The 22,239-nt window shown below is 42.5% G+C and overlaps 1 protein-coding gene across 2 annotated transcripts in view; it reads right to left on the reverse strand.

Annotated features, from left to right (window-relative positions):
• The window catches only part of PTDSS2 (phosphatidylserine synthase 2), an 85,353-nt gene that overhangs the window by 25,404 nt on the left and 37,710 nt on the right, over positions 1 to 22,239 (reverse strand). Inside the window, exons 2-5 of one of the 2 annotated variants that reach the window (XM_056526713.1) lie at positions 16,671 to 16,772; positions 8,171 to 8,253; positions 7,424 to 7,491; positions 4,746 to 4,880 (exon numbers count right to left, since the gene is read on the reverse strand). In XM_056526713.1, the coding sequence (XP_056382688.1) occupies positions 4,746 to 4,880; positions 7,424 to 7,491; positions 8,171 to 8,253; positions 16,671 to 16,772 (388 nt within the window). The remainder of the gene's footprint in view (positions 1 to 4,745; positions 4,881 to 7,423; positions 7,492 to 8,170; positions 8,254 to 16,670; positions 16,773 to 22,239) is intronic. The other variant, XM_056526714.1, reaches the window with a different exon arrangement.

Raw genomic sequence — 22,239 nt, forward strand, 5'->3', positions numbered from 1 at the left:
CCACACCCCTACCCCTTAATTCCCTGGTTGAACTTGATGGACATTTGTCTTTTTTCGACCGTACTAACTATGTAACTATGAATCACTACATTATTCCACTGTCCTTTACTTTTCGTCTCATGATTATTTTTCTTTTCTACTATCTTTAATTCTATATTGTTTTTTTCTATTCTTTCCCCTCTAGATCTTGAATCTGTAAGGGCAGCTGGTCTGACCTTGAGATTATTATTTTCTTTGCCTTTCATGGATGTTTTAGGTTGAGAGCATAGAACACCCCTACCTTTGTGGTTACAGCTCAAGATTAAAGGGGTTATCCAGGAAAAATTTTTTTTTTTTTTATATCTATCAACTGGCTCCAGAAAGTTAGATTTGTAAATTACTTTCAGTACTTATGAGCTGCTGAAGTTGAGTTGTTCTTTTCTGTCTAAGTGCTCTCTGATGACACGTGTCTCGGGAACTGTCCAGAGTAGAAGCAAATCCCCATAGCAAACCTATTCTACTCTGTGCAGTTCCCGAGACAAGCAGAGATGTCAGCAGAGAGCACATTTTGGAAAATTAATAAACCGTAAAAAAAAAAAAAAAAAAAAAAAAAGGCATGAATGTTGACTCTGGTCCCTTCTGTCCACAATCCAGGTGATTCATACAAGTTACAATAAACATATGACCGTGCCGATCAGCTCCAGTAAGCAGGTCACTTATGTGATCTGAGGCCAGGCAATGTCAGTACGATGCTCACATTGTGCACTAGCTTACAGTTCTAACCTCCCTTTTGCTTGTCATTTTGTTACTGGAGTTTAAATAGAGAAGACAAATCCTTTCTAATCCTTCCTAATCCAGGCTTGGGCTGTCTGCTATGGGCTCCAGATGTGGAATGTCACACGTGAACTATCGTCGCGGCCATTTGTGTGTTTCAAGCACAACAGATAAGAGGAAGGGTCATGTAGTGCTGCAGCTAGTACAAGGCGACTTTATTTTCCTCCCATGGCAAGTGTCACATACAGGCAATGAAAACATTCCTTTTAGAGTACTTATCACCAAACTAAACCTAATATACTGTTCCTTATGTAATCATAAGACACTTTGCTATTTACTTGCTGTTAAAATTCTCAACCTTTATATGTTTTTAATGCAACAAAAACATCCACTAGGTGGCTCTGTTCTGTTCCCTGCACAAGTCAAACCATTTTGTCTACTCCCAGCCTGGCAGGAGACCAAGCTCAGGAAGTGCGTTCTCCAGCCGGGAACTCACAATAATGGACATCAACGGGTTTAGTCAGGTTTTCTTTACTATAATTGTCGCAAAATTGTCGCAACTGCGACTACGTGTTTTTCGTGCGACAATTTGCATGAACAACAAGAAAAGCAATAAAATTCAAACTTGCTTACGTAGTAAATTTTTCAAAATGGATTTGCTTTAGTCAGGTATTTATCAACTGCGACAGTCGCAACTGCGCAAAAAAAAGTCGCAACAAGGTTAAAAATTGACTAAATTTACTCCAGCTCCAACATGGAGCAGGAAAAGCTACTACCAAAGTACAAAAGGAAAAATTGCTTACGTGAAAGAAAATTATCAACAGGCTGAAACCAGTTGATAAATAAGTTGCACATAAGCAAAAAAAAAAAAGTAAAGAAAAAATTACTAAAAAAAGGAATACATAAGCAAACATTGATATATGTCCCTCAATGTGAGCAAGGGGAAAGGTATGATACAGCTTTTTAAAGCTCAGAATTTTTCCTTCAGTAGGAGGGGTGTTAGGAGTAGTTAGGGAATGTATTCTGAGTTAGTTTAGAAAATATGGTTTGATAACAGGTAGTCTTTAAAAGTGGACAGTACCGCAGCTCTGGTTACATGCAGAATATCATAGGGATACCTGTGTAAAATTACGCTGCCACCCATGTTTTACATGGACAGCAATTTTAGGGTTTTCTGTGAACAAACACCCAACAGACCCCATTTAAGTCAATAGGATCTGCCGGCGGTGTCAGTCGTGCTCTGACCGCTCAAGGTCCATTCGGCACAAAAAACCCTCAGTCAGACTCTGAACAGGAAGGAGCTCAGGTGATGTGAACTTAGCTTTAGAGCAGTGTTTCCCAACCAGGGAGCCTCCGGTTGTTGCAAAACTACAACACCCAGCATTGGAGTTGTAGTTTTGCAAATGCTGGAGGCACCCTGGTTGGGAAACACTGCCTTAGAGGGTATATACACGTTTGTCATAGCGCCCTGGAACCAAGTGACAGCTTACCATGCCACAACACATTCAAATTGTTGTTTTCTTGAATTGGTCCAACTGCATTGAAAAAAAAAACAAAAAACATTTTGACTTTTTGACCAATTGTGCAAAAATCTCCAGCTTTTTAACCACCAATGAGGAAAAAAAACAAACCAATCGCTAAGCTACCCCCATTGTTTAGTGGCTGTCCCGGATTACTGCAGGGTGGCTCTCACCGAAGTGAAGGGAAGCTGAGTTAGAGTTACACAACGCTGCTGGCTTTTCTGTTTAGCTGAATACCCTTCCTGACTTGGTGTTTCTTTGCTGTATTTACTTACTCTGGCGCACTCTCAATTATTGCAACATAAAAACCAGACAGAGAACATTTGTTGTCACACAACAACGAGAAATCCGAGAAGCAGTGAGCAAACTTGGCACGAAAAAGGAGAACTGTGTCGGCAGGGTTTTATGAACTTTGCCACAATTCTGTAAAGTTCTGTCAACATGTTCTACTGAACTGTCAGCCATGCCACTACTATACAAGTCAAAGGGGGTTATGTGGTGTAGGGCATACCTGTACCCCTTCATCCTGTTACCAGGGTTTGAACGGTGCTCATGAGCTGAGCAAGCTTCAAACCCGGTGGGTCCACACTGCTATCAGCAGCCAGTAACCAGGGTTAAAGGGGGTACTCTGCCCCTAGACAACTTATCCCCATCCAAAGGATAGGGGATAAGATGTCTGATCGTGGGGGTCCCGCCACTGGGGACCCCCATGATCTCTGCTACGGCACCCCAGACATCTAGTGCACGGAGCAAACTTTGCTCCGTTCAGAAAGATTGGCGATGTGGAGGCTCGTGATGTCACGGCCATGCCCTCAATGCAAGTCTAGGGGAGGGGGCATGACAGCAATCACACCCCCTCCCATAGACTTGCATTGAAGGGCGTGAGGGTCATGAGCGGGGCGTGGCCGTGACATTACGAACCTCCGGCGTGGCACCCGATGCTCTAAAGGAACGCCAGGTGCAGCAGGGAGATCGCAGGGGGCCCCAGCGGCGGTACCCCCATGATCAGACATCTTATCGCCTATCCTTTGGATAGGGGATAAGATGTCTAAAGGCAGAGTTCCCTTTAATGCCGGGCATTGCCGATCGGGCGATGCCCGGCATTAACCCTTCAGACGCCACAATTAAAGTTGATTGCAACATTTAAAATGCTGGGTTAATGTTCCATTAGCTGAGAGGAGCTGATCGGGACCATCACAGTGAAGCCCCTCCCCTAATAAAAATTGGAATCCCCCCCCCCAAATTACCCATTTTGCTAATAAAATAATGTAGTAGCCACATGCGTAAATGTCCGTACTATTAAAATATAAGGTTAGCTAAAAGAAAATAAACCTACATAAATTGGGTATCTGTGTAACCCTATGGACCTAAGGAATAAGTGTCATTTTTACTGAAAAGTTCACTGCGTAGAAACTGGAACCCCCGAAGAGTTACAAAATGGCTTTTTAAATTTCACCCCACAAACCCCTTTTTTTGGCTTCGCGGCAGATTATTATTTTTTTTTATAAAATAAGTCATGTCAAGTGCAATTGGTGACGCAAAAAATAAGCCCTTATGTGGGTCTGCAGGTGCAAAATTGAAAGTTATGATTTTTAGAAGGGGAAGAGGAAAAAACAAATGGATGTCCCATCTCTGCCAGAGACTGGCTGAGAGGTAGCGAGACATTGCTGTTGTTCCTGTTCTGGATCCCAACTGATCAGAAAAACCTAAATGGGGTCCATAGGAAATCTGGTATTTTACTAGATTTAGCAAAGAAAAAAAAAGAAAAATAGGATATGCATTTTTTTTCTCTGCTAAACTCCCATCGTTCTAACAGACTAGTTGATGGAGCACCATATACTTGATGGGAATGTGAATGAGCCCTGACATATTGGAAGACGACCTGGGCTGGGCTTAATATATTATATCGGTGCTCAACCTATCACTGGCTGAGGAAAGACAGCTTGCTCCCGATCTACAAGTGCAATGGTACAAGGGAAGCGCCGATAACACTGATCAATGCTATGCTATACCAAAGCACTGTTAGAGAGGTCAGAAAAAGGCTAATTTTAAAGCATACATTTTCTTACAAAAAAAAAAGTAAAATAAAACCTATATAAATCATCACTTTCAATTGTATGGACCTACAGGAAAAAAAAATTAAATAATTATGTGTAATTTTTTACCGAAAAAAGTGCACTGCATTAAAAGGAAACCCCCCAAAAAGTAGCAAAATTGCATTTTTTTTATTTAGCCCCACAATAAATCTTTTTGTGGTAAAATGAGTGATGTCATTACAAAGCACAATTATTGGCAAATATATAGTGGGCTACTGACAAGTCAAATTCTACACAAAATTATCAATAAACAAAATATATATTCATTTTAAATTTACTTTGTCGACAGATTCTTGACACTACGTGCAAAGAAAGCACAAACAACATGTTCATAAATTGACAAACGTTTTACTTCTTAAAAAGGTAACAGACTTACCCATACATTGTGGTAAGGATCAGTTTTATTGTTGGGATCGTATATAAGGCAGTTTCCGCCATAATCTCTTTCTGGTAGAGGAACTCCCAATTTGGGGTCAATGAATTTCATGAACTGTCTTCCATCTTGTACGGTCTGTAGGGATCAGAGTCACATTAACTACTAGCACAGCATGCAGTATCCTAACCATACAACATTATAAAAGAGAGCCAGAGCTCTACATTAACGTGACGCCATGTGCGCTCCACAATACTGTTTCTTAATTCAGACTTCTGCCTACAAGTTACAAGCAAACAACTTTAATTCACAGAAATGGAAGTTTTTCTGGATGTCAATGGCGGCATGTTCATTATACATAGGACATTTATATATCGACAATCGCTTGAGGATCCTAATTCGGAAAATCTGTAAGTGAGCCGTAAAAAAGTTCTATAAAGAAACTAAAGAAACCGCTCCACCCTTGACCATAGGCCATGCCTGGGTTCAGCTGCCATATCAGACAAGAGAAAAAAACAACAATCTATATCACGTTGTGGGAGAGATTTACTAGAGAACCATTAGGGTGTGTTCACACGTGCATATTTTTGCTGCAGATTGTTGCCTATTGACTTCAATGGTAGAAAAATCTGTGGCAGCAAATACAGCTGCAGCAGAAAATACACACGTGTGGAATTGCCCCTTAGAGCTTACGCTGCAGATCTGCCCAGAGCGGCAATACGCCACTACGAGCAGACACACTGTGATGTGCGAGTTGCAGCGCATACGAGGTGTACTCGCACATATCGCGGCCACTCCCCTTGCTCCATGAGCTAGGCCGAGAGCTGCCGCGATGTGCAGGTATACTGCGCATGCGCGCTGCGACTCGAACATCGCAGTGTCTGCTCGTAGCGGTGTATTGTCGCTCCAAGCAGGCACATGTAAAGCCACCATGCAGGGGTCCTTCAGCGGTGTAAAATACACTGTGGGTCCGCTTGTGTAAATGTACCCTTAAGGGTAAATGAACATGCTGCAGATTTATCACAGAAAGTTCTGACACTGTCCTGGCCATCTGCGCAGGTTGCAAAAACCAATCCCTATTAGAAATATGGAATCCTTTTTAGTAGAAGAAATGTCTGCAATAAACCTGGTTGTTATAATGGTTGTTAATGGCAGGATATGTCTCCTCACACAATGGGGGAGATTTATCAAAACCTGTGCAAAAGAAAAGCGGCCCATAGCAACCAGATCGCTTCTTTCATTTTGCAGAGGCCTTGTTAAAGGGGTACTCCGATGGAAATCAAATTGTTTTAAAATCAGATGGTGCCAGAAAGTTAAACAGATTTGTAAATTACTTCTATTTAAAAATCTCAATCCTTCCAGTACTTATCGGCTGGTGTATACTACAGAGGAAGTTTTATTTCTTTCAGGAATTTTTTCTGCCTGACCACAGTGCTCTCTGCTGACACCTCTGTCCATTTTAGGAACTGTCCAGAGCAGAAGAAAATCCCCATAGCAAACATATGCTGCTCTGGACAGTTCCTGATACAGACAGAGGTGTCAGAAGAGAGCACTGTGGTCAGACTGGAAAGAATTCCTGAAAGAAATACAACTTCCCATGGAGCATTCAGCAATTCATAAGTACTGGAAGGGTTAAGATTTTTCAATAGAATTTATAAAACTTTCTGGCACCAGTTGATAAAAAAAAAAAATGTTTTTCTCCACCTCTTTAAAAGTGAAAGATGTAAGCTGATTGGTTGCTATGGGCAACCAGGCAACTATTCCTCTGGACAGGTTTTGCTAAATCTCCCCCAATGTACTTATATTTTGCGCATAATATATTTATATATATATATATATATATATATATATATATATATATATATATATATAATGCATTCAGAAAGTCTTCAGACCCTTTCACCTTTTACACATGTTAAAATAAAATTTAAAAAAAACTGTTTTCTCTGTCATTATGGGGTGTTGAGTGCAGAATGATAAACACCCCATAATTTACCATAAGGAGTGCAATAGTAAAAATTAGTTTTAATGAGAGTGACCCTTTAAGGGGTTAAACTCCTTTGGCAGTGGTTTCAGTCTCCAGTCTTCTTGGGTATGATGCCACAAAGGTGAACAGACCGGGATTTGGGAATTTTCGACAGACCATTTAAAGGTTTGATGTAGACATGGGTAGAAGGCATTTTGAGGTGTTTGCAGACATATGCGATTGGGTTCAGGTCAGGACTCTGAATGGGTCACTCAAGGACATTTAAAGCGTTGTCCGTAAGCTACTTCTGTGTTGTGTTGGCTGTGTGTACAGGATCACTGTCTTGTTAAAAGGTGAACCTTTAGCCCAAGTCTGAGGTCCAAAGCACTCTGGGTCAGGTTTTCAATGATAATATCTCTGTACTAGGTAAGTATATATCTCAGCCCAGGGGACTACTTATGGGGCGGCGGGAGAGACTTGCAAGCTTCATATTTTTATCATCCCTGGGGGGTAAGAACATCCCCCAGGGATGATGAGGATGAAGATTTTACCATATATAATGCGTTGACACACATTATGTAATTGTCATTTCTGACGCTTGGATCCCTTTAAAGTGAAAGTGAAAGAACCAGACCACAATGCACTAATAAAGCATGGCAAACTGCTGGCTGTAGAGAAGTGACAAAATTGAGATATATGCAGTTTCAGTCCTTACCTGGAAGAGAATGAAGATGAGGAACAGCTCATACACCACACTGACACACAGCCAAAACCTCCAATAAGCTGCAAGACAGCAATGTGGACACTATTAATATGCAGCTTCTTTACAGACGTTAGAAAAGCTCTACTAGATGTGACTGAATGGGAGGCTGGGATCGCCCCTGCTCATATGATCTGCATTACACATGTGCACAATTTTTCCTTCAGAAGCAATTTGCAGTTTGTCCTTTGCTCTCCGCATGCACGGCATGTAACTGCTGGGGCCAGTGCATCGGCTGATGCATCATGGGAATGTACCAAGTATCATAGTTGCAGGCCCCAACACTAAGGCTAGGTCCACTTCTGGTTGGAGGCCCTGTCTGAGGCCTCCATCACAGATTACATTGAAATAACTGGACAAAGAAAAAGAAATTAGCCTGTAAAATGACAGACAACATGACGGAAACTCAATGGACCCAATTAAAGTCAATGGGTCCATTGGGCAGCAGTGCTGTTGAATGCATTCCGTAACAAATGAAGTCTCCGAACAGAGATGTGAACCTAGCCAAAGGACCTCAGTTGTGACCACCCATTTAGTTCAACCATTTTTCACTATTTTATCCTCACTGTCACTTTTTATCGTCTATTCCGTGAAGTTAAACTTATCTTTGTTAACTATTAAATAGTTGAAAAGAAATAATGATTACAAATAACCTAATAGAGCGTCCCAATCTGGCACAAAACCTGTGAGCCACCAAAATACCTGGATGAGGTCTTGAAAATGGTCCATCTTTAGCTTGAGTCACTCCAAAGCATAGGAAAACCAATATACTGGCAACGATTCCTCTGGAAAGTCAATGGAAGAAACATGAGCATCTTACTACAACCTCTATGATTTGGGTTGTACTTTAAAGTTGATCTTTGACACCCAATAAAAATGGAGGCTTACGACTTTATGAAACATTACACTTATGCTGTTCTACAGCACTGACAATTCATCATCATGACATAAGGGCCAGAAGAGAAGGGCTGCTAAAATGTCACATCAACTGTTTAAAGAAAGTACAGCTCACCTTCCCTGTCACTTCAGGCACGGATCCAAACTCTGGCTCCAATGTCCACTCAATGAATAAAGACTATGATCCAGCACTTGAAGGACAGCAGCTTTATTGTAAATAGTCAGGATAAACACACACAATCACTTCCACTCGTCTTGTCCATCTTGACGCGTTTCGAGCGCATGCGCTCGAAACGCGTCAAGATAGACATGACGAGTTGAAGTGATTGTGTGTTTTTATCCTGACTAATAACAATAAAGCTGTCGTCCTTCAGAGATGACCGCTGAGTCAGCTCAATAAATACTATACCATCTGGTCCCCCTGGCTCGCTTTTATGTCCTCTTCCGACTTTGTAGGTCTGCATACTGGAGAGTAGATACCTAGGATTTGGCCCTGCTATCTTTATTTCTATTACTCCATTTGAAACCGATGTTGAGTCCAGGGGTCTGCAGATCGTGCTCTCTCCATGAGGTGGGTATAGTCTTCCTCTCCTCTGTACAACTTTTTCTATTCTTTCCTCTCAATTCTTTTTTTTCTCCCCCTTTTCCTAGCTTCCCCCTCCACCCCTTACTTCACGTGCTTCTTATTTGGATGATGGGTTTCATGCCATTCCCTTTACATTTCCATCCCATTGAGATATAAGAACTGGACCCTTTTTTAGTCTTTGTTCTGAGAAGGTTATCCTGATTTACGTTTTAACCTGCTGAACGCTTCTCTCTATTTTCTACATCACGGTAACCTCCTGATTGTTGGAGAGGAGGGGTTCACCTACCTTTTGTGATGTATTTACATTGCTACTGTTGTGTTTATGAAAACTAACACTTTTTATCTATTTATTACTTTAGCAAGTTAACAACATCTTTGGTCTCAGCAAGTGTATATGTGTGTGTGTGTATATAAATATATAAATATATATATATATATATATATATATATATATATATATATAACAATTTACAAAATTTACACACACACAAACACATATATATACACACACACACACATAATATAATATACACATACACACACACATAATATAATATACACATACACACACACATAACATAATATACACATACACACACACATAATATAATATATATATATTAGGGATCAAGGTAATTCCCAAAATCGTGATCATTGGCCGATAATATGTCAAAAATAACTTTCCCTACACCCACTCCTCTCCCCCACTGGGTGAATCTGTTATTGCTATTCAATAAAACCAAATTAATATAAAAAAAAAAAAAAATGGAGCTCCCACAAGTGCTCCATTTCTTTTATTACATTCAATCAAAATTTTTACTTTCAAAATACTTGATTTAAATAAATAAAATAAATAGAAAGCTGCCATACTTCAAGTGCTGGATCATCTTTCTTAATTCCTATCAACTGTTTACCTGGGAATTTGTACCTGCCTGAGATTATATTACAGGCATCAGAAGAGCTGTTCATGTTTGATACTGGAAGGCAGATAGACTGGAGGCCGCCATACAGTCTGAATGATCAGTGATGACCGCATGTTATCAGAATATGCCAACCTAATGACAATATCACATGGACTTTCTAACTTTAAACTACTTGATGTAAAATATTTGTGAACTTGTCCAATACAAGAAGTGTGCAGAGCGGGTCAGGAAGGGGTGGAAGGGGACAGCGACACAAACTTCCTCCTGTTCCCTGAATATAAGGAATAAACAGGAAATCTCCACCTCCAAATAGAAGACCCAAGTTTCACCAGGACGTTATTTATAGCGGCCAAGATTTACACACGTTCTGATCTGTATTAGTGAATGTCTACCATCATTAGCTTCGCATCTCAGCATATAGTACTTACATGAAATGCTGATATTGCACATTACCGTGGAGGGGAGGGAATGCCCCAGCAACAATGTGAGTAACATTAAATGGACGATGTCAATAAAACAAATTTTTGCTATTGCACTCCTTACGGCAAATAAAAATTCTCTCTAACATACTTCGTTTAAAAATAGAAAACTTAATTTTTTTTATTTATATGTATTTGTATTTAAAAAAGTTGCCACTAGGTGTCTCCCTACTTGTCCAGAGCACATCTTTCCCCCACCTGGCAGAAGTCCAAAAGCAGGAAATGCAGTCTGGAGTGCTTAGGGGTGTGTGTGAAGCCTCTGCCAATCATAGCTCATCTAACAGTGAACTGCTCTGGGCTGTGTGTAGCAGAGTGAGGGAGGAAGTTCTCCCCAGTGTGGCTTTAGATGTCAGCCTGCTGTGGAACGCCCCTACCCAGTCTGTGAATCTGACTGAGCAGAAAATACAGAGCAATATCAAGGTAGAAAACTATTTTTTTTTTTAAATAAAAATAAAGGCAGGGGTGGTTTATCATGATGGGGGCAGTGAACTGGGAGGATTGTAAAATTTAACAAGATCATGAGAGGTACTCTATAAGGTGGGTCTATATTTACAGCTGCCCACCCACCTCATGCACACATGGGTATTACGGATCAGTGTTGAATAGGTGCATAATGCAGCTCTTGCACAATCTACGGCCCATACTGTACCTCCATATGCCCTTGATTCTATTACATCATAAGTCACATGGCTTATAAGGTTAAAAAAAAAAAAAAAAAGACCGAAGCCTATATCAACTTCAACCTATACCGCACAAGAATTGCTTCAAAGGCAGATGCACCATAAAGTGGCACACCGAGTGACTTCACCTCTGAAACATGTAGCCATGTGCACACCACAAAGCCCTATGCTGTACATTATGGATATGAATAAAAGATAGTGTGGTACAGAGGCACATGGATCATAACGATATAGCAGCAGAGATTGCACAGTGGCTTTGCTGCTTGTATGAGAGCAATACAAGGAGTCCTTAGGTTAAAGACAAGAGGTATCCAGAAGAGTAAAAAAAAAAAAAAGGATTAAGAACAGGAAGATGCTAGATGTTACAGAAAATGACTAAATCCAACCACTCAGTGCAACCTCAGTGTTCAGGAAGGTGGATAAGGTCCAGAGGACACAGAAGCCATTGAAGAACGGAAAGAGCCCAACCGACCTCCGCTACCTACTGAATGAATCTACCACAGGACACAGAGCCTACATTAATAACCTTTCTGCTAGGTCCCAATACTGACAGGAAACCCCTGTGGGATGAGGATAGACCATAAACCCATTTCCTGCCCTTATTAGGGTGAGGAGTTAAAGGGGTATTCTGGCTTTATACATCTTCTCACCTATCCAAAGGATAGGGGATAAGATGTATGATTGCAGGGGTCCTGCCGCTGGGGACCCCCGTGATCTTTGTGCAGCCCCCGGCATTCTGTGCACTGCCTCCGAGAAAGGGACGTGACGTCACGCCTCCTAGTGACGTCGCGCCACATCCTTCCATTCATGTCTATGGGAAGGGGCATGACGGCAGTCATGCCCCCTCCCATAGACCTGAATGGAGGGGGCGTGACATGAAGTCACTCCCATAGACATAAATGAAGGAGGCGTAGCCGTAACATCATGTCCTCGTCTCAGAGGCAGCATCCGGCACAGGATGCCAGGGGCTGCACAGAGATCGCAGGGGTCCCCAGCAGCAGGACATCTTATCCCCTATCCTTTAGATAAGGTATAAGCCGGAATACCCCTTTAACCTTCTGTTGTGCTGTTAATAAAGGATGATTCGAAAAGTGCCTAGGTGTATTATTTTTTTTTTAAACCAATGTTGTGAGTGGTCTCCAGACAACCCAGTAACACCTAGTGAACACAACGTAACCCTGCCAATACACATGATAGCCTGCGGGGTCTGGTGCTTGTAAAAAAGAAAAAATAACTTTCACCTATGAGGAAATAAGACGAAAAAGTTTCAGTGAAAACTGGGTGAAAGAACAAGTTGTATACATTAATCTGATGAGAAGTGCAGATTCCACACTAAGGTGTAACCTCCTCCAGTACAAGGCATATCCCCTTAGCTGTGCCCAAAAATGCTCATGACTGATGGGTCTTACATCAGCACCCAGCTCTACGGCATTCCACACAAAGTTACAGGTAACACCGGGGGGTTAAACAAAGGTAATCCCCTGGGCTCTGTGCTAAATCACAATATCCTACAACAGATTATGCCCTTGAGATCATAACCTTCAAGTCACAAGACAACCGCCCACCACCCCCACAGGGGGCACGATCTGTCACACAATTCACGCTTTACACACTATGTTATGAGACGTTTCCTGTCAAGTAGTTCGAGGTAATTGTATACTAAATACTTCCCTTGTAAGCAAATAGCAGCCATTACAGATACAGTTCACACCCACACCTCCCAGTCTGGTTACTCTGCAGTCACTGAGCAAGGGAAAGGAATATCTTATAACTAGATAGATCCGGAGGGTCTGGGAAATCTGGGGACAACTATGGGAGCCACAACAGGAACCACTTGTCAGTAGGGAAACAAGTAGGTAACTAGAGAAGCGCAACGCCAATTACACAAAATGCATGATCTATCAGACGTACTAGACGTAGAGCCACAGCTATGCTTTTTCCAGTGTTACTTGACAAAAAAGCCAAAAAAACATAAATCTGCGAGAATTTTTTTTTTTTTAAAGTATACCTTTATAGATGAATCCATCCAGGATGACAAGAGGTTTTCCCAACATTCCAAGTCTCTAAATAACACCAGTGGCACCTAAAATGCAGACATCTAATAGATGCTCATCATGTGTCAGGACAGTCCTCTACAGTCCCTGAGAAAATGGTGGCTGTGTAAGAGGTCCCGATGTGGTCAGCCATGCACTTAGAAGCTATCCTTTAATCGTATAAAAAGAAAAGGCAGTATGCACTCACCGCTAGGTTACGGTCATTGATCCTTGGAGTCCGGGGACACAGGTAGGATCGGCGTCTTCTAGGAGCGCTCGGAGGCTACACCCGTAGTTTCGCAGGATCAACCCACTTCATCCAGCCGAAAGACGCCGATCCTACCCGTGTCCCCGGACTCCGAGGATCAACGACCGTAACCTAGCGGTGAGTGCATACTGCCTTTTCTTTTTATACCATTTATGATACTGCAGCTTCTCTAATGTGCACCCCGCAGGTGGCCGAAGTATAAGGATACCAGGACTGCCATATACTGAGGTATATTAAACCCAGAGTGTTTTAGCCAATAAGTAGGCATTAGATAGTGACGACCTCACGAGTGCCCCCACCTTTTCCCTTATATGTGCTATCCTTTAATCTACACTAGTATTTTCTAGAGTGCACTGTCCTGTCTGGTGAGATATCCGTCTGTAGGCGACTGACACCTGAGTTCATTTTAGATTTCTTTTTTACCTAAAACCAAATATTAATACTTTAACTGATGTGTTTATATCTATTTACTGACAATGTATTATTCTATTTTCCACACTTGATAATGGGGGAACCAATCTTACTTCAGAAGTTGTTTAACCCCTTAACTACACAGGACGTATATTTACGTCCTGCATTTACGTCCTGCGCTGGCTCCCGCGATCACATCGCGACCCCGCATCACATCGCGTCGGTCCCGGCGCTCATCAACGGCCGGGACCCGCGGCTAATACCACACATCGCCGATCGCGGCAATGTGCCGTATTAACCCTTCAGAAGCGGCGGTCAAAGCTGACCGCCGCTTCTAAAGTGAAACTATCCCGGCTAGTCAGTCGGGCTGTTCGGGACCGCCGTGGTGAAATCGCGGTGTCCCGAACAGCTTACAGGACACCGGGAGGGACCTTACCTGCCACCTCGGTGTCCGATCGATGAATGACTGCTCCGTGCCTGAGATCCAGGCAGGAGCAGTCAAGCGCCGATAACACTGATCACAGGCGTGTTAATACATACCAGTGATCAGCATGAGAGATCAGTGTGTGCAGTGTTATAGGTCCCTACGGGACCTATAACACTGCAAAAAAAAAGTTAAAAAAAATAAAATAATAAAAAATTGTGTTAAAGGTCATTTAACCCCTTCCCTAATAAAAATTTGAATCACCCCCCTTTTCCCATAAAAAAAAAATAAAACCGTGTAAATAAAAAAAAAATAACCATATGTGGTATCGCCGCGTGCGTAAATGTCCGGACTATAAAAATATATAATTAATTAAACCGCACGGTCAAAGGCGTATGCGCAAAAAAAAATTACAAAGTCCAAAAAAACATTTTTTGGTCACTTTTTATACCATTAAAAAATGAATAAAAAGTGATCAAAAAGTCTGATCAAAACAAAAACCATACCGATAAAAACTTCAGATCACGGCGCAAAAAAGGAGCCCTCATACCGCCCTGTACGTGGAAAAATAAAAAAAGTTATAGGGGTCAGAAGATGACATTTTTAAACTTATACATTTTCCTACATGTAGTTAGGATTTTTTCCAGAAGTGCGACAAAATCAAACCTATATAAGTAGGGTATCATTTTAACCGTTTGGACCTACAGAATAATGATAAGTTGTCATTTTTACCAAAATATGCACTGCGTAGAAACGGAAGCCCCAAAAATTACAAAATGGCGTTTTTTCTTCTATTTTGTCGCACAATGATTATTTTTTTCCGTTTTGCCGTGAATTTTTGGATAAAATGACTAATGTCACTGCAAAGTAGAATTGGTGACGCAAAAAATAAGCCATAATATGGATTTTTAGGTGGAAAATTGAAAGGGTTATGATTTTTAAAAGGTAAGGAGGAAAAAACAAAAGTGCAAAAACTGAAAAACCCTGAGTCCTTAAAGGGGTACTCCACTGCCCGAGCTTTCAGAACATTTAGTTCCCAAAGCTCGGTGCGTGGTCGTGATGTCACAACCACGCCACCTCAATGCAAGTCTATGGGAGGGGGCGTACGCCCCCTCCCATAGACTTGCATTGAGGGGGCTTGGCGGAACTAAATGGGCTTTAGGAACCAAATGTTCTGAACACTGGGGCAGTGGAGTACCCCTTTAAGGGGTTAAATAATTTAAAGATTTGCAGCAGCCACATCAACCATAGAAACCAATAAGACTACTGACTATGGAAGAGTTGCGGCCATGCTCTTCCCATCACCTATAGTCACCAATGTATCCTGTCTTATTTGCATCCATGCTTGTAATCCTAATGTAGTCCTAATGTAGTCCTGCCTGTGATGATCAGTAGATCAGTGGGAAGTGATGGCTTATTATTAGGCTCCCAGGCCAGACAGAAAAGTGAAGTTCTGCTGCTGTTCCCAATCTGCTGAAGGCCCAATCACTTGGTCTCGACCAATCTAAAGCTTCTTTGCTGTAGGAAGGAAGGCAGTGCCGCCTATGTAACTCCATGAGATACCGTACAAACATCTCAGAGATATACAAAGGTGGCAAAGACTTTCGGTCTACAGTAGCAAATTTGTAAATTAGGACCAGGTCACATGGGTATTCACCGGGTTGGGAACAGTATTGAAATGGACAAAATTACTTTGAAATATGGATCTGCTAATGTGACTAAGACTGGCACATAAGTGCAGCGCGTCACACAAAATGTTATGAGGGATACTGGTTCACATTAAAAAGGGGTACTCCGCTGCTCAGCGTTTGGAACAAACTATTCCAAATGCTGGAGGCGGCAGCTCGTGACATAGCAACGCCCCCTCATGACGTCATGCCCCACCCCCTCAATGCAAGTCTATGGGAGGGGTCGTGACAGCCGTCAAGCCCCCTACCATAGGCTTGCATTGATGGGGCAGGGCTGGACGTGATGAGGGGGGCGGGGCTATGATGTCACATGCTACCGATGCCTGCTCCAACGTTCGGAACAGTGTTTCAAACGCTGAGCAACGGAGTACCCCTTTTAAGAGATCCAATTCTGTATGCAATTTTACAGGTAATACTCCATGGGAAAAGATTATGCAAATTAGCTGTCCCCGAGAAGTGAACTATCTAGTGCCACCTTTGGCTAAGATACCTTGTAAGTTCATTTCTAACCATTAAAAAGAGTCTTGGATTATAAGGATAAGAGTCATGTTTCAAGGGTTTAACAAGGGTCAGGCATTGACATAGATGGCACTAGCTAGCTTCCTTCTGGAGGGAATCTCATTTGCATGTCTTTTGCCAGCATCATGACTTCTGAAATACAGATAGATGGTTACGAACCAACCTCATTGACTTTGCTTATGTGAGGCAAGAACAGCAATATATGGTGTGCACTGATCCCAACAGAGGCTCTTAACACTAGTGCGAACACAGACAACAAGTACATTAAGAAATCTGATTATTAACAGACTTTACCTTTTTGTATTGTAAGCTGTGTCTTGGGGCGTCTCTTCAAGTAACGTAACATACACCAAGGAACATGTCAGGATGAATAATACGGTTAGTGTGTGGGCTCTCCTATAAACATTTCACAAAGAAGGGAAAGAAAAAAAAAGGGACTTATTACAACGTGCCAAATGGTAGGTCTATCAACATTTATACAAGCAATTCAAGAATTCACTAAATAGTCATGGGGAAAGATGTATGGGTACCAAGTCAGTGTTCGATAGCCGGTGTCAAGAAGGTCTTCTACGTGTCTAAAATAATCTAACCAATAAAGGGAAGAAAGGGGATTACATTCAGGAAGGAGCACTGTGTACTTACAGTAAGAACAGTACTTATGTAAGGAACAGTTGCTCAGACCTTTACAGCTGGCCATAGTTAAAAGGAAAGCCTTTATTTAGCTTTCAGGCACAGCATTGACCTTCTGGAAGAGGTCCCCTAGACAAGGCTTTCTCCTATACATAACTTTTTTAAGTTCCCGACCCCTTCTATATGGTGCAGAAGAGGGACCAAGACAGAAGGGAAGTGAGAATTTGTGGTCAAGAATTTAGAGCTGTTTTTTTCTGGGGTAAGGATTCATCTTTGGTGTATTATGTAATTTACGAATGTGTTACAAATCACACAGGCTATCAAATGGAGGGACAAGCCCATTTTCACCTTAAGGACCAGGCCAATTTTATTTTAGCACTTTCCTTTTTTCCTCCTCGCCTTCTAAAATTTTTTTTTTTTTTTGGTACACTTTTTATGTCCATATAGGGGACTACCTATAGCAATCATTTGATTGCTAATACTGTTCAGTGCTATGCATAGGACATAGCACTGATCAGTATTATCCGCGATCTTCTGCTCGATCTCAGGCCAGAGCAGGACATGCCGGGATACGGACGGAGGCAGGTGAGGGGACCTCCGACCGCCATTACAGATGATCGATCGCCGCACCTGAGGGGTTAATGGCGGACATCCGTGCGATCGCAGATGTCGGCCATTACTGGCGGGTAAATGGCTGCTGATAGAAGCCGGAACCTGCCGTGTATGAAATAAAGCTTTCTTGGCAGCATTAAGTGGATATTCACAATATTAAGTAGGTGGCTTTAATGTTATGGCTAATAGGTGTTCAGAGTTATTGGCCCAGATGTATCAAACTGAGAAAAAAAGTGGAGAGATTTTTCCACAGCAACCAGCTCAGCTAACAAGCTCTGGTAAAGTGAAAGCTGAGCTGTGATTGGTTGCTATGAGAAAATCCCTCCACTTTTTCCTCTTAGTTTGATAAATCTGGGCCATTGTGTGCACAAACTGGCATTTTCGTATAACAAAACACTGCCTTGCCAAAAAACACTTCACTTAAATCAGTGTTACCCAAACAGGGTGCCTCCAGCTGTTGCAAAACTATAACTCCCAGCATGCCCGGACAGCCAAAGGCTGTCCGGGCATGCTGGGAGTTGTAGTTTTTCAACAGCTGGAGACCTCCTGGTTGGGAAACACTGAATTTTGATAATAAACGATTTCTTTCTGTCACATACAAAAGGCTCAACACAAACTGACAGCCATAGCAGTGACAGTCGACATGCCTTACTGCCACAGCCCCAATCTTTAATGTTATTGTACAGTGAAGTTTAGGCTATGTTCACACCAGCGTTTGGAGATCCGTTCACTGATTCCATTGAGAAAAAAAATTCATGCAGGTCAAGGTTTTTTTTCTGCCTGCTGAAATCATGCAAAATAATGGGGCATCTAACAGAAGCCAAATGGACCCCATATAAAGAGTACCTGTCAGCAAATAAAACTTTTAATAGTGTTCCTTGTGTAATTCGCAGACACTTTCCCATGCACTTGACTTCAAAATTATCAACATAAATATGTTTAAAATGTAATACAAAAAACAGCCACTAGCTGACTGCTCTGTTCCCTGCTGCAATTAACACAGTGAATTTGGTCTCCTCCTGGGCTGGCAGGAGACCCAACTCAGGAAGTGTTTCTCTGCACTAAGCTTGATTGACAGCTGCACAGAAAGTGAAAGCTCCACAGATTTTCACAGAAAGCTGCACAGACTCAATGCTGCAGGAGAGCCTCACTGATAGCAACACAGACTGAAACATGCACAGAGCCTGAGGTCTTTTATTTATCACAGCTCTGCAACCATTTGAGGGCGGAAGTTGTCCACCAGCAGGCTTCAGTGATGTCATGCCTGCTGGGAAATTGCACAATGTGAACAAGAAGGAAAAGGATGATACACAGCTTTTGAAAGCTTAGGTAGTTGAGAACAGTTTATTTGGTGACAAGTACTTTGGCGTCCGGTGTCACAACCTCCTGAACATAGCCTTATAGCTATTATACTAGATCACTTTTCCTTCTCACTCATCAATTGAACAAGTCATGGAAGAAAGGAATAATAGAAGTTTATACTGGTCTTAGGGTTTTACCAACATGAGTTTTTCAGAGGTTTTCTATTTATGGTTCCGAATGACTACACCATCCAGCAGATCCATAGTTTATAGAGGTGTATCCCAACCAGGGTGCCTCAAGCTGGTGAAAAACTAAAACTCCCAAGTTGTAAGTTTTTACACCAGCCGGAGGCACCACAGTAGGAAACCCCTGGTTTATAGACTGACTTGTCAAATTTTGTATTTATTTTATTGACTGCCCATTCAAATATGCCATATTGGATCCCAGACCATGGTAGACATGCAAAGCATAGCAGGTGTAATGTGTCTCCACTATGGTACAAAACCAATGTGAAATTGACATCACTACTTTAGGCCACCCAGTATTAAAAAAACTAAAAAATAAATCCAAATATATATTCTGTGATAAAGTGTCTCCTGTACACAGAGTTCCTTTAGTGCAATGACAGCGCACATAATTTTTCTCCTGATTCTCTGTCTCCCTCTGACAAGTCTATTCTTTTGGCAGACCACAGAACGGGATTTCCCCCATGTGGACAGTGAAGCAGAATCCCATTGAAATCATTCCCGCCAATCAACCATGTGGACTGAACTAAACATTCTTAGCCAATAAATGAAGCATTGTTGCAGTACTTCCAAAAATGTGGTGGCTGGGTGCACGACTGTGTAGTAGAAGCATCAAAGGGACCTCTGTCCTCCAGACCGGTAAGTTTGGTGTCCGACAGGTCTTAAAGGGGAACTCCGCCCAAAGGATAGGCGATAAGATGTCTGATCGCGGGGGTCCTGCCACTGGGGAACCCGGTGATCTCAGCTGCGGCACCCCAGACATCCGGGTGCATGGAGCTAACTTCACTCCGTACCGGATGACTGGTGATGCAGGGCGGAGGCTTGTGATGTCACAGTCATGCCCGAATCATGGTGTCACAGCCACGCCCCCTCAATGCAAGTCTACAGGAGGGGCAGTCACACCAGACTTGCATTGTTAGGGCATGGAAGTGACGTTGCGAGTGGGGCATGACCGTGACATCACCAGCCTCCAGCGCTGCACCCGACGCTCTAAACAAACGCCAGATGCAGCAGGGAGATCACAGGGGTCCCCAGCAAAAGGACCCCCGCGATCAGATATCTTATCTCCTATCCTTTGGATAGGGGATAAGATGTCTAGGGGAAGAGTACCCCTTTAAGATTCATCGTTAAAAATACCCCTTTAACTACCTTCACCTATACCAACTTCCTCCATATCATACCCTGCAGGGAGTAGGATTAGGTTTATTAGCCTGTCATTACATGGAAAGCACGGCTTAATGTTCACAGTACAATCCTACAGAAGAATAGCAGACTACAGCCTAATGCCTGCAAATTACCTAAAGAGCACGTCATATAGCCTCTGGCATCTAATATAGCAGGGATCTAAGTGCATTGCTTCAAAGTCTTACCTAGGATTGTTATATTTCCCACACTCTGTAATGGCAGCAGAATACAGTGCAAGAAAAGCGTTAAGTTGGGGTGATAAGATACAATGAAGAAATGTAACATTGGGGGGATACACAATGAATTAAGCAATGGTCAAGGGATTTGCATTGGACTCTCCTTGGTTATAGGACTTTATAGTGAAAAGATATCTACCAATTGGCCACCATCTGATGTCCAGGACACAGATTCCAGACATGGCGGTAACACTGGGGAATGCTCAGAAGCCTGGCTTTTGCATTCTGTCGATGTGCTGGGAGGGTCACTGCAATGTTTATACTATTCAGAATACATGGACAGCTGGATAACATAAGGTAAAAGGATACAGTGCATATCTGCAGCGTATTTGACACTGCAGATGAACTGCCATCAGTCACAAAGCTACTGCAGAGTGAGCTCCCTGCTGCGGACGGGTAGCTCTGTGGTCTTTGCCACACTGGCAGCACATTTGCAGCAAAAATTTTCTTTTGCAACTTATGTAAAATGCCGTAGTTTCACCTGTCACCTGTATACATCTACAAGCTAGCCTGATGAATGGTAATGGTAGTGACTGGTCCTGTTTTATAAACCCTAACACAACAAAAGACACTCAAAGTACCAGCATTATCTCAAGACAAAATGGCTACTAACAGATGAAGAGTTCCCGCTAAGAACTTAAAGGGGTACTTCCCTACATTAAAATCTCCCCCCCCCCCCCCCCCACACACACAAGATAGGGGATGTGTGTGACTGCCGAGACCTGGCAGTGCCTTGTACGGCACCCAGGCTTACCTCGTGCACAGAGTGGGGGTCAACACACGCCCCTCCCTTCCACATGTATCCCGACACAAGAGTAGAGCACCCAGGCTCACGTCATGCACATGGGGGGGTCAACACGCGCGCCTCCTCTCCATGTATCCCGATAGGAGAGCCGCAGATACTCGAGTAACCCATAGACATGCATGGTGGTGGCAAGTCAACCCTATTGTCCTGCATTTTATGCAGGAGAAATATTCTTAGACTTCACTATTTTTTTTTGTATGACCAGAAACCCCTCCTTTTAGGTGTTCTGGTCTAGATCAATCAGGGTGTCTCTACTCAACTAGCTGCAGTTATGCAGGGCCCTGTACAATGATATCAGAGGGAAATTATTAGTCTAGACAGCACCCCTGTAAATCTTCGTGGAGTATACCACTGCACCCAAATAAAAGGCAGCTGGGAGATGCATCATGTTTGATGTGGAACAAACCACTGCACACATAAGGAGGGGTTATGACCATACTATAAGGAGGGGTTCTAACAGTTAAAGGGGTTTTACAAATTTACAATACATTTTATGGTTTACAACACATTTTATGGTTAAAAGGGGTACTCCACTGCTCAGCGTTTGGAACAAACTTCCAAACGCTGGAGCCGGCAGCTCGTGATGTCATAGCCCCGCCCCCTCAATGCAAGTCTATGGGAGGTGGCGTGACAGCCATCACGCCCTCTCCCATAGACTTGCATTGAGGGGGTGGGACGTGACGTCATGAGGGGGCGGGGCTAGACGTCACGAGCTCCAGTGTTCGGAACAGTTTCCAAACGCTGAGCAGTGGAGTACCCCTTTAAGTACCTGAAGAGATTAATAGCAAAGCAAAAAAAAAGAAACTTTGTAAATTCCATAACTAGGTAAACACAACAAAGTTAGTAAT

Source organism: Hyla sarda, chromosome 6 (assembly GCF_029499605.1).
Source record: "Hyla sarda isolate aHylSar1 chromosome 6, aHylSar1.hap1, whole genome shotgun sequence".
NCBI lineage: Eukaryota > Metazoa > Chordata > Amphibia > Anura > Hylidae > Hyla > Hyla sarda.